The sequence below is a fragment of the Ipomoea nil genome, unplaced genomic scaffold (assembly GCF_001879475.1).
Source record: "Ipomoea nil cultivar Tokyo-kokei standard unplaced genomic scaffold, Asagao_1.1 scaffold3199, whole genome shotgun sequence".
Classification (NCBI taxonomy): Eukaryota; Viridiplantae; Streptophyta; class Magnoliopsida; order Solanales; family Convolvulaceae; genus Ipomoea; species Ipomoea nil.
Genome location: NW_017619627.1, coordinates 526,431 through 539,297, shown reverse-complemented (window position 1 = coordinate 539,297; position 12,867 = coordinate 526,431). Strand labels below are relative to the sequence as shown.

At 42.7% G+C, this 12,867-nt stretch overlaps 2 protein-coding genes across 2 annotated transcripts; both read left to right on the top strand.

Annotated features, from left to right (window-relative positions):
• The first annotated feature begins 4,731 nt into the window (after positions 1-4,731).
• On the top strand, positions 4,732-5,985 carry LOC109168430. Its single transcript, XM_019317454.1, has 7 exons — positions 4,732-4,872; positions 4,978-5,049; positions 5,152-5,248; positions 5,334-5,430; positions 5,514-5,641; positions 5,726-5,814; positions 5,890-5,985. Exons 1-7 carry the CDS (start codon positions 4,732-4,734, stop codon positions 5,983-5,985), a joined length of 720 nt encoding a protein of 239 aa, XP_019172999.1.
• A 4,464-nt stretch (positions 5,986-10,449) lies between these two features.
• LOC109168429 (replication factor A protein 1-like) lies at positions 10,450-12,651 on the top strand. Its single transcript, XM_019317453.1, has 5 exons — positions 10,450-10,491; positions 11,375-11,656; positions 11,789-12,025; positions 12,120-12,206; positions 12,565-12,651. The coding sequence occupies exons 1-5, from the start codon at positions 10,450-10,452 to the stop codon at positions 12,649-12,651; spliced, it is 735 nt and encodes a 244-aa protein (XP_019172998.1).
• Positions 12,652-12,867: the final 216 nt, after the last annotated feature.

The window sequence follows — 12,867 nt, the reverse complement described above, 5'->3', positions numbered from 1 at the left end:
CTTTATGATGTGTGGACCCCACCAAATCAGTAAAACTGCTCCATGGTGCGCGTTATGAGCACCAGAGCGCCAGCCGGGCGCGTTATTTCATTTGCGGCTTTTCTTCTTCTTCTTCTTCTCCTTCTTATTCTTCTTCTTCTTATTCTTCTTCTTTCCATTCTCTCTCTCATGTTCTCTCTCCTAGTCACCTCGGCACGCAAAAACTCTTCAAAATTCATGCCTAATGAGGATGCTCATCTATGCAAATGACCTTGTGGTCTAGTGGCACGAAGTGGCTTTCCCGAATGGGAGGTCATGGGTTCGGATCCCTAGTGGGGGCGGTATTGACTCTTTGTGCTTCAGTAGGTTGAGAAAGTAGTTATGAACAAATACTATATTGTAACAGAGTCAATAGTACTAAAAAAAAAAAAAACATCCTCATCAGTTGGGGTTTTCTTTCTTTCTAAATAACGGCCAATTGACCACTCTCAATTGTCCAAGCGGGCGTGTGTATTCGTAGGCGGCCAGTCCGCGTCTCACTAAGCTTTTTTTAAAAAATGCAAAAACATTGTTTTTACTAGAGTAAAAACCAAGAAAAAATTAAGGGTGTGTTTGGTTCGCACATAGGAATCGGAATGGGTATCAAATACTTGGTAATGGTAATGAGTTTTGGTGAAAATATTTAACATGTTTGGTAGTAGGGTGGAATGGGAATGGTTACTAATAGTAGTGCTTGAGAATGAATAAGGGAATAAAACCCTTATTTTATTTGGATATGAGTTTTTCAATTGATGGGGTATTCGAAATTCATAGTAGTGTTCTAAAAACCTATCAACCAATCAGTTAAGTACCGAATTTGGTAAATATAAAAGCATCGTATCAAGTAATTATAACATTATTATAAGTTTAATAATATGTGAAGTGTATGTAAACAAACTTAAAGTTAAAGGTTCATAAATTGAATGTTTAACATGTAATCATGATTACCAAGATTATGTGGTCTAATGGTATCTGGGTTGGACTTCCATTTAAAAAATTGTGAGTTCGAGCCCTTAATCATGATTATAAGGTACTCTGTAGTTTTAAGATATATTCGGTTGAAAACTAGCAAGTATTTTTTATAAAATTAAGGTATTAATTTTATTGACATGTAATTAATAGATTGTGTACATGTAACATCACCATTGTTTACAAATGCGGAAAAAAAAAAAAAAAAAAGAGCGACTTAAGGCATCATTTATGTAAATAGGAAATGACATTGTTTTGTACTATAATCGATGATATAATAATTGTCATGTTCCTTGTTATAATACAAATAAAATATAATATTTTTTAATAAATATTATTTTGAATGCCATAATTTTTAATTAACCGTTTTTTCGCTTGCTCTCAACTGATTTTTAGTCCGTATCTTAATAGGGTGGAAATTAAATCTTATTGAACTAATTCATAACATTAAAGTGTCAAGTATATTGTGCTCAGATGGTATGTAGTGATCTCTCATGTGGGATGTCATGAGATTGAGCCTCAATTGAGGTGTTGTTAATTGTTTGTGCTTCATTAAGTTGAAAAAATGGTAGCATTCATAACATTAAAATAATTCGAACTATTAAAATATGAAATGTTTACACTAGGCTGATTTGGAGTTGTTATACTATGAACTAGGGTCCACCTTGCAAGGTAGATACTGGTCCTAAACGACGTATAAATTGTGTATTTTTTTAGTATTGAAATTGGACACTTCTAGAATATAAATTGTGTATTTTTAGTATTGAAATTGGACACTTCTAGAATATAAATTGTGTTTCTAAGTCAAAACACATAACAATTATAGAAGAGATTTGTGAATACAATACAAGGTCATCAAATCTCAATCTATTAATATTGTGTGACTGCAGTATTTGAAATGAACTTGTGAATACAAAACAAGGTAATTAATTACATATATATGTGAACATTGTGTGTTCGTAGTATACAAATTGTGAATTTTAAAATGTATATTGTGATATTTAGTATGTAAATTTCAATGTTGCAAAAATCGCGCATAGGTGGTGGCTGGTCGCCTAGAAATTCGGCAAAGTCGTCGTTCTACGCTGCCGGCCGCCTAGGCGCTGATTAGGTCGCGGCAAACTAGGCGGGCATTTAGGCTACCGATTAGCTATTTTTCTGTGATTTTGTAAATGGGTTATTTCGCTCAAATTGATGCCGTTTTTAGTGAAATAACAGTAAATTGTTCAAATTCGTCACAAATCCAAAAAATGTAGAGAAAATAGTCAAATAAGCCCCTAAACTTTATACAACAAGTCAATTAGGCACCTGAACTTTTAAAAGTAGCAATTAAACACATTAACTTCTGATTTTTGTGCATTTAAACCCACAAACTGGATGTTTACCTGTAAATATAGGTAACCTCTTATGTGACATCATCTGAGCTTGCCACGTATGCAAACTTAAAAAAAATATTTATTAAAATTAAAAATCAAAATAAATATTTTATAATAATAATAATAATAATAATAAACATTTTCTGTTTCTAGCCACTCACCGTTCGCTTCCACCGGCCGGCATTGCCATAGAAGAAGAAGAAGGCAGCCATGGCCATGGCTGCCTTCGACCTCTTCTCTCTCTCTCTCTTGTATTTAATATCTTTCCCTTTAGGCTGAAGGGAATGATTTTTTATTTTTTATTTTTAATAAAGTTGAAGCTTGAAGGCAGCCATGGCCGATGACCATGGCTGTCTTATTCTTGGTTCCTTCTTCGTCTCTAAATCTGGAGATGAAGAAGGTTCCTATTTCACTTCTTCTTCTCCCGATCTGGAGACGAAGAAGGGAAATATTTGAAAAAAGAAAAAAGAAAAAAAAGAAGTTGATGGCAACCATGCCTGCCTTCTCCTTCTTCGTCTCCAAATCTAAGAAGGGAAAGATATTTTTTTATTTAAAGAGAGAGTGAGAAGAGGTTGAAGGCAGCCATGGCCATGGCTGCCTTCTTCTTATCTTGTAGAGCCGGCCGGCCGGCGAAAGCTAACGGCAAGCGGCGGAAAATTATTTTTATTATTATTATAATAATAATAATATTATTATAGATTATTTATTTTGATTTTTAATTTTTTTATATAAAAGATTACCTGCAATTACAGGTAAACATTCAGTTTGTCTAAATGCACCAAAGTCAAAAGTTTATGTATTTAGTTGCTACTTTTAAATGTTCAGGGGCCTAATTGACTTCTCATATAAAGTTCAGGGACTTGTTTGACCCTTTTCCCAAAAATGTAATTATAAAATTGAAATCATGTACTCTAATATTAATACTTTGTGAGTTGTGACTTTGTATTGTGTTTTGATTTTTTAAATCTTTATATAATTTACAAGTCTACATGTTTTAATATTTTAGTACTAACTATTAAAGTATTAAATAATTTATAATTACCAATTTTAAATAAGTTTTAACTTTTTTTAAATTAAAACAAAAAATTGACACCTAGGCACTGTGTCCCCAAGCGTCTGAGGAATGTCAAACGATTATTAGGGCATCCTCAATAGTTGGGGATTTTTCCCAGATTTTTGTGGGCCCCAACATCCACCTCATCATCCACTATCTCACTCAATCACAAAATCTCTTCTTCCCATTAGTTTTAAGTTTTTTCACAACTTTTTGTGGACCCACCATTTTATCTACATATTTTAATTATTTCTTTATCTATTATTATTTTTCAAATTATAATTATAAATTTAATAACAATATTATTAATAATTATAAATTTAATAACAATAATAATTAAAAAATTAAATAAAATTAAATTACAAATTAAAAAATTAAAACAAAAAAGTTAAAAAAATTAAGATAAAAATTAAAAACTAAAATTAAAATAAAAAAAAATAAAAAAGAAAGAAAGAAAATGCAACGGCAAGCATAATTTAAAAATAAAAAAGAATAAAACAAAGAAACAAGCATCATGTACAGTAGTGGGGCCATGCCCCACACGCGTCTCCCTCCCATTCCTTTTCTTTTCTAAAAGTCTGACATAACTTTTATATTTGCAGGAGAAAGATTCAGCATCATTTTTACCTTCCCATTTGTTCTCATTTGTTAAGAAGATATTTTACTGTGCCAAAATTAGGGAATGAACCCCTATTGGGGTTGCCCTTACAACCTTGATAAATTTTAAATATTTGGATTCGAGTATGTGGACCCGGTTCCTTAGAATAATTTGCAGCTGATTTGCAGACCCATTGAAATCTATTGTGTTTTACAATTATCGATTGTAGTATTGGGCTTTTGAAGACTACTATGATGCCCACTTCACAATTTAGAAGCCCATAAAACTTCCCACTTTCCACTAGTAAATCTCTATATATATTAAAGCAAAACAATAGGAGCAAAAAAATCCCGCCCAAACCGAACGTCGACGTTTTGGACAAAGCCGCTAAATTTATTGTTTTTGCTTCGGAAAATCAAAGGTCTACGCAGTATAATACCTAAAGTACATAGAAAACATAATTTTTTCAAAATATCTACGACAAATCATTCTCCCATCCAATGGAATTAGAGAATGTATTTAAGGCAATCAGTTTTTCATATGGGACATTGAGCCCACGAACCCATACCTATTCTCTAGGTATTTATTGGTGATGATGATAATGATCAATAACGAAAGGTCATCAGACCTTATATATACAACACATATACAACTACTGAATACATTCGCAATCTCCCTATACAACAGCCTCTCTGATTATTCTTCAATAACAAAAAATGTTTGTCCTTGCTAGCCAGATATCTCCGATGAATACCAAGCAGGCTCTTAGACTACGGGTGGTGCGAGCATATCAGATTCCTGAGAGAAGTGATCCATCGAAGTTTAGATCAAAAGAGGTTGTTTTTCATGATGAAGAGGTAAGTACTCTTTAAAAATAGATAGACAGTCGTTTTACTCATACAGTTCGTATTTTTTTTCCTATATTCATACAGTCCCTATTTTTGTTATTTACACATACACAGGGGTCCTTCTTGCATGCTCATATACCCAAAGAGTACGTGGAAAAGTACCTTAGCAGTTTTGCTGAAGGTTCAGTATATGCTATAAAAATTTTTTGTGTTATCACCAATTTTTACTCATACAAAACCAGCCCACAGAAGTACATGATAAAATTTAACTATCGGACTATGGTTAAGGATTTAAAGCATGTGAAATTTCCTATGAAAATGTATCGGCTGAAGACCTTTAGAGAGATCAAGTCTAATGAAGGCCTTGATGAGAAAATCTTATTTGGTAATCAGTACTCTCATTCTATCTATGGTTTCTAATTATTTATTATTTTGTCTACTATTCTATATTCTAAAGCATTATTTTGTAGATGTTATTGGTCGAGTGATTGAGATACACTGCCCACAGGAGAAACTAATCAATGGCAAGATCTCCAGGCTGATTGACTTCACCATTGAAGATACTGAGTACTACTGAATTCCAGTACCTATGGTTTATTTTCTATTTTAGAGATTTCTGAGTTTCTAATATATTTTCTAAAAATTTTTAGTGGAATACAACTAATGTGTACTTTGTGGGATAAACACGTAAGCAAGATTGAGGCATTCTACAATTCTACTACACAAGAGCTATTATTGGTGTTGATACAGTTTTGTAGGGCAAGGGTGTGTCTAAAAAGTAAGTATATTAAATCCTATAACTGCTCCTAACTTATTCACCAATAAGCCTTTCTAATGTGTATTAGAACATTATTTCCTAAAGGTGGTGATGTCAAGATTTGTAGCTCCTATGATGTAACACAGCTGCTTTTCAACCAAGAATCTCCCCCATTTGAGGAGTTCAGGAAAAAGGTACTTGCATTCTTTTTTTTGCAACTGCAATTTTACATTTAATATGGATTTTGATTTTATGTTATCATTTTACAGTTGATGGGGGTTATACCCTGGTCGGATCGAGTCGTATCGCCCGGTCACCTGACCCGCTTGGACGCCGCTCCGGAAGCCGCCCGGTCAGCCCTTTAGGGTGGATTTCCCGATTGCCCGGTTATTTCTTGAAGTTAGGACGCTCGGCGGGCCCAGCTCCCTTTTGGCTGGTGATCGGGAGAACCGACCGAGCGGGGCTGGGTCCCCCCGTTGGCAGAGGGCTTGCGCCACGTGTGCGACTGCATGTTTGCCTCGGCTAGACCTGGTGCATGGGTGCCACGTGCCCAACATGCTGAAAGGCCGGGTGCTGCTCCCTATGTCTTTTATAAATACCGCATTAAATGCTGGAGAGAGGGACTTTTGGATTAGGTGACTTACTAGATTAGAGAGGATCCCGGTCTCGTCAGGTTGAGGGTACACTCGAAAGTGTCCATCGACGGTTGACCACAAGCCCAGGTCCGTCCCGGCCAGGCCATTGGTCACGAAGCTCGGGTCCGTCCCGATCTCTGTAGGTTGGTGATACACTCGAAAGTGTCCATCGACGATTGACCATAAGTCCGGGTCCGTCCCGGTCTCTTCAGGTTGAGGGTACACTCGAAAGTGTCCATCGACGGTTGACCACAAGCCCGGGTCCGTCCCGGCCAGGCCATTGGTCACGAAGCTCGGGTTCGTCCCGGTCTCGTCAGGTTGAGGGTACACTCGAAAGTGTCCATCGACGGTTGACCACAAGCCCGGGTCCGTCCCGGCCAGGCCATTGGTCACGAAGCTCGGGTCCGTCCCGGTCTCTGTAGGTTGAGGGTACACTCGAAAGTGTCCATCGACGGTTGACCACAAGCCCGGGTCCGTCCCGGCAAGGTCAAAGCCCTACGATGGTAGGCAAAGCCCGGGTCCGTCCCGGCCAGGCCATTGGTCACGAAGCTCGGGTCCGTCCCGGTCTCTGTAGGTTGGTGATACACTCGAAAGTGTCCATCGACGGTTGACCATAAGCCCAGGTCCGTCCCGTTCTCGTTGAGTGCCCATCAACAAAGTTATTGAGCCCGGATCCGTCCCGGCCTCGTTGAGTTGGTGGTACACTAGGGGTGATGAACACAGAGAAGGTAAAAGCTTAATGCAAAAATCGTCAACCCGACATAGAGGGGGTCGGGCTCCCTGTACATAGCTCAACCGGGCACAATCACGGGGCCGGTTCCCGTCCTAAGTGCCTACGCATCAGGCGGAGCTTGAGAGTGAGGTCCTCCGGTAGGCGGGTCGGTGGCAGGCAAGCTATCGAAGGGCTCCGGGCCGGGATCTGGAACTTCAGCCGGCAAGACCCCCAAGACCAGAGCCAGGTCGTCGTCGTCGAGTGAGGAGGCCAGAGCGTCCCGATCTTCTTTCTGTGCACGGCGCTGACCGGCGCTGAAAGCCCACTTGGCCAGAGTCCAAGCCAGCTCCTCGCCGACCGGATTCCTCAGGAAGTGGCGGAAGAAGGCCTCGCCTTCGGCCCGGTCGCGACACACCCGAGCTGCCAGCTCTTCCGGACTATCCAGCAGCTTTTGGACCTCAGCAGCCCGGGTTTCCACCTTGACAAGCCGGTCGTTGGCGGACCGCAGCTTCCGGCGGGCCTCCTTGGCTTCCTTTTCGTAGCGGTCGGCGGCCTTCTGAAGGGCCTCGGCTTCCTCGGTCGCTTTTGCCCGGCGGAAGAGGTTCACCAAGGTGCGTGTCACCTGCAATAGGTAAAATTCCCGGACCCGGGGGGAAAGCATGAAGGAAACGGTCGAAAAAGATGTCAGTTAGAGTTTGAAAGAGTGGAACGGGCAACTACCTGCACGACGTCGGCGGCACCCCGTTCGCCAACCTCGTTAAGTGTCAACCCCTTCCCATCATCTCCGGCCGGGATGATGTCGATCAACCGGTTGAGCTTGGCCGCCGGGTGCTCTCCGCTCATCAGGACGTCGATGACCGGCGTCTCGTCGGGGGAACCCGACCTTTTGCTCCGCTTCAGCGGGGGGACTTCCTCCACCTCAACGCTGGTATCCCTCTCCTTCCCTTTCCGGGTATCGGTACGGATGACCTGCAGGTCCTGCTCGGAGCTGGCCTGTTGAGCCGTGGTGACGTCAAGCGGGATGCTGGTTGGGACGGCCGACCCTGAGGAAGCCGGGTTGGCCTGGGCGGACTTCTTCCCCCCGACGCGATCTTCGGCCGGGGCCCGCTGGGCGGGGCTGGTGCGGCGATGAAAGCCTTGTCGAAACCCATTCCTGAAATCAAAGGAGAACAGTTAGCGACAAGTAATCGGGCAAGCCGGCCTAACCCGGGCGAGGAACAAGGTTGCGACTAACGATGACCTCCGGGCGTAGACGTAGGACCGGGAGGCGGCCGTGCGATGGTGATATGTATCCGTTGAGACTCGTACTTCTCCGTCAAGTCGTACCGGGGAGGCTCGAGCCGGGCTGCGGCGAAGGCCTCCGGGGTCTTGAAGATGTGATAATCATAGAATTCGGAGGATATCTTCTCGGTGGCCTCTGCGAGCTCGGGCGTCTCGTCCGGGGTGACCTGTTCCAGGTAGTGGCTGGCCCATTCCCGAGGAACCGGGAGGTCCCAGGTGTACTTGACGGAGAACAACCTCTTCTTCCAGCCGCGGTTGTTGTCCGGGAGGTTGAGTATGTTGCATACGTGCCCGCGCGACTGAGCCTGGAGGAAACCAGACCCGTACCGGGGGGCCAAAGCCCGAACGGAGTAGACGAAGTCGAACAGCTCCGTCGTGCATTCAAGACTGTGCCTGGCGCAGATTTGGGGAAAGCAGGCGATGATGCGGTGAGCGTTCGGGGTGACCTGGCCGGGAAGAACGCCGAAGTGCTCGAGGAATGCGAGCAGGAAAGGGCTGAACGGGAAGGTGAGGGGCGCCCTAAGGGAGTCGTAGTGAAGCCCAAGCCACAGCCCGGTAGTCCGGTCAGCGATGTTCCCGAGCGCCCGGTCCGTGTTAAAGACGACCCGCCCGCCTAGTATGGAGGAGATTGACTTCGCGTCAGCCCGGCTGAGTAGACTAGTATGGCGCCTGACGACGGTGTCGTTTAGATAGACGAGTCTGCGTCCAGATGCGGAGGCGACCGGGGCGGACGACGACGCTGGTGCTCGATCCCTCATGTTCTCCGCCAGCCGGTCGCGCGAAGACGGGGACAAGTCAGGACGAAGGGCTCCGACGATGGTTCGCGGAGATTTGCCCGAGCCTGAAGCATCGCTAAAAATGACCCGGGGGGACTTTCCCCGGTTGGACGGTCCGACCTTCGACGGGCTCAGCACTTGCACGCCGCTGGACTCGACCTCGCCTTCGTCACCTCCCGATCGTTCGGCGACAAAACCGCTCCGCGCTTCGGACGCCTCGGAAAGGTGGAGGTCGGTAGCAACGGACGGGGAGCGGGCCGTGGCGTACCGGTCAATGAACTCGGAGGTGCTGGTGGTGCCTCGCGAAGGGCTCGCTCCCGCATCGGACTCGTCTCCGGTAGCGTAGTCCCGGCCAGAAATATTTTGGCTATCCGAGCTGGTCATCCTCTCCTTAAAGTAAAAGAGGGGGATGGGAGGGCGTTTCAGTACAAGCGCCATGTTTTGAGGCCCGACCTATTTCTACGGGGTAGATAAATCTTAGGCTAAAAATTTAAAGGAGCAGAGGCGGGACCTTACCGGTTGAAGAAACGGCAGTAGGCTCGCGGGTGAGTTGCTCGGCAGTTGTCGTAGGCGATCGGGAAGCTCTGAGTTCGTTGAAGAAGCGAAAAGTTCCAAATGGGCCCCAAGGCCTCCTTTTATAGGAAAAAGAGGCGGGAAAAAGTGAAGTTTGGAAGAGAAGCTAAGGCTCAGATCTCAAGGCCCGTGGATGGGCGACACGTGGCTAACCGCGCCCCGCGTGCCGTCGCTTGGGCTCTGTAACCGCAAGTCCCGGCGGTCGGGGCGGGCCCGGGGGGCCGGCTAAGATTCAGCCCGGACCCCCCCGTCGAGCCTCGTCGGAGTCCAGGCTGGGGGGACTATATGATGGGGGTTATACCCTGGTCGGATCGGGTCATATCGCCCGGTCACCTGACCCGCTTGGACGCCGCTCCGGAAGCCGCCCGGTCAGCCCTTTAGGGTGGACTTCCCGATTGCCCGGTTATTTCTTGAAGCTAGGACGCTCGACGGGCCCAGCTCCCTTTTGGCCGGTGATCGGGAGAACCGACCGGGCGGGGTTGGGTCCCCCCGTTGGCAGAGGGCTTGCGCCACGTGTGCGACTGCATGTTTGCCTCGGCTAGACCTGGTGCATGGGTGCCACGTGCCCAACATGCCGAAAGGCCGGGTGCTGCTCCCTATGTCTTTTTTAAATACCGCATTAAATGCTGGAGAGAGGGACTTTTGGATTAGGTGACTTACTAGATTAGAGAGGATCCCGGTCATCATATACGATCGGTCTGTCTGTGACTCTATTGTAACCTACGCATATCAATACACGGTTATTTTATTCACATCAACAGTATTAGCCAAGAACAGACTCCAATGCGCAGTATAATTTCCTAGTCAAGTTTTAAGGAATGTAGCTTCTATTCAGTTTCCCTATTTGCTGATATGGAAGTTCGTACTATCAATGACATCTACAGAGACAAGGAGGTAAGACTGTTTTAAGGGATGTAGCTCCTAAGCATGTTAAAACAGCAAATGATTACTTCAACCTAAACGTTATACCAAACAATTCGTATAATGTTTTGATTTTGTAGATGGAGTTTTCCACTTAATAATATACCTCTACGTCTTTACTTTGTTGCAATCCATGTTAGTGTAGAGTTCTGGCATGTTTAAGCTGCAATTAATGTAAAGCATGAGCTACATAAATAATATCACAACTCTGCAGCCCTCTATAGTATACATTAGACCCAACACCTTTAAAATGTTTAGAGGCTATATATAGAGATTCTGCCACTTAATAATATACCTCTATGGAGTGGAGTTTGTTGCAATCCATGTTTTTAATTTGTTGCAATCCATGTTAGTACAAACTTCTGGCAGGTTTAACCTGCAATTAATGTAAAGCATGAGCTACATAAATAAAGACACAACTCTGCAGCCCTCTATAGTATACAGTTGTGTTATTACCTCATTCACTTAATTAAAAATATACCTCTATGATATTACTTGATTGCGATCCATGCTTTCAGTTCTGCTCAAAGCTGCACAATAGATCTAATTTCTTGGCTGAATCACATGTACTAGCTAATAAGCATGAGATGGAAAAATATTAACACAAATGTGTTGTCCTATATAACTTATTCAGATTAATCAGTCTACCAGTGTGTAGTTATCTCTTTCAGGTCTGGTGTTAATTGTTTTGGAAGCAAATACCACATGTTCACCCACAAACCTGCACAATCAAACACATATTGATGTTTTAATTAATGTTAGATAAAAATTGATGGGAATATTTGTACTAAATAATCACACATATACTGATTTAACAGTGTTATATACTATGTTAACAGTCTAACATATTATGCAGTTTGGCGATTTTTGGGTGGCAGCAAGGATTGTATTCATTGATGATCCAGAGTGGTACTATGCTTCGTGTAGAACAAAGGGTTGCAACAAAAAACTGAAACTCAAAGGAAAGTGGCTATGGTGTAGTACATGTGACAGAAATTGGGGTGACGGGACACTCAGGTACAGAATTAAGGTTAGGGTTGTGGACTTGGATGGCAATGCTCCTTTCCTTCTATGGGACAGGGAGTGCCTCGATCTACTTGGAATTAGCGCGGATGATCTGAAGGATACCCATACTAAGGTACAAAACTATATTTCAATCTTAGATAGACTATTAACTTAGTAGTACCTGAACCAGATAAGTTGTGTTTTCAAATACTGTTTCACATATGGTATATAGGAAAATTAAAATCTATACTAACTTTTTATGTAGGGACGGAAGGGTCTACCTAAGGAGCTCGAGACTCTAATTGGACTGAATCTCCTATTTCGAATTGCCGTTCGCAAAGAACAGTTCCAGAATTATCTCAATGCTTTCCCTGTTATGAGGATCATCACTGATGAAAAGATTGTAGAAAAGCATTGCCCAGAACTAATAGGAGTAAGGGACAGGGATCTCAGTTCAAAGTTGGAGTTGGAGCTTACAGATGAGGACCTATGGGATCTAGAGGTATACTTGGGGTTACCGAGTAACATGTTGTACCAATTAGTTTATAGTTTATTATTATTGGTGACTTAAACATTTTGAACTTCTGATTTTGTAGGAAGCAGACCAAGCAAATGAAGCTGAAAGTCCACTCCAAGTTGTTGCACAGAGACTCAATGCAGAGAATAGTGTTGAGAATGGAACAGTTAAGAGATCACTAATCAATGAATTTTCAAGCACACAAAGTTCAAAAAAAAAAAAAGCAAGGAATGTGTGGTCAAGATTGAGAAGGAAGCAGATGTGTAATGATTTTAATGATTGACAATGTGCTCTATTGGTGTCTTTTTTGTAACAATGGTTTTTATGTTGACATTTTGGTGACTCGCTCAAACAGCTAGACTGAAAGCATGGATTGTTTTTGGATTATATTCGTAGATCATTGTTTTTTTATGAATTCTCAGAATTTGTTTCTAGGAGCTGTTATGGGTACTAGATCTGTTATATTCCTTTTGCAGATTTTTTTTTTTCAGGTAGTGTGGCACAATGATGGAAAATGAATGCAGATGTATGGTAAAAGAGTTCAAGAGATGGCTGACATGGCAGAACAAAATGAAGAAGATGGCAGAGATATCACTAAAAATGGAAAGTGATGGCACAGAAATCAGTTGAAGATACAGATAACATCTAGCAAACAGACCATCAAATTGTATTTGTAGTGAAATGTAATACAAACAAAGGACTACTTTTTAGATGCACAACATTAGTGTAGATTAATGTAATGTCATTTTTAATGTAAAATATTATTCTATCTTATCCAAGCTCCAGCTAATAATTCAAATACTCCATTTTGTGCCATAATTAACAAT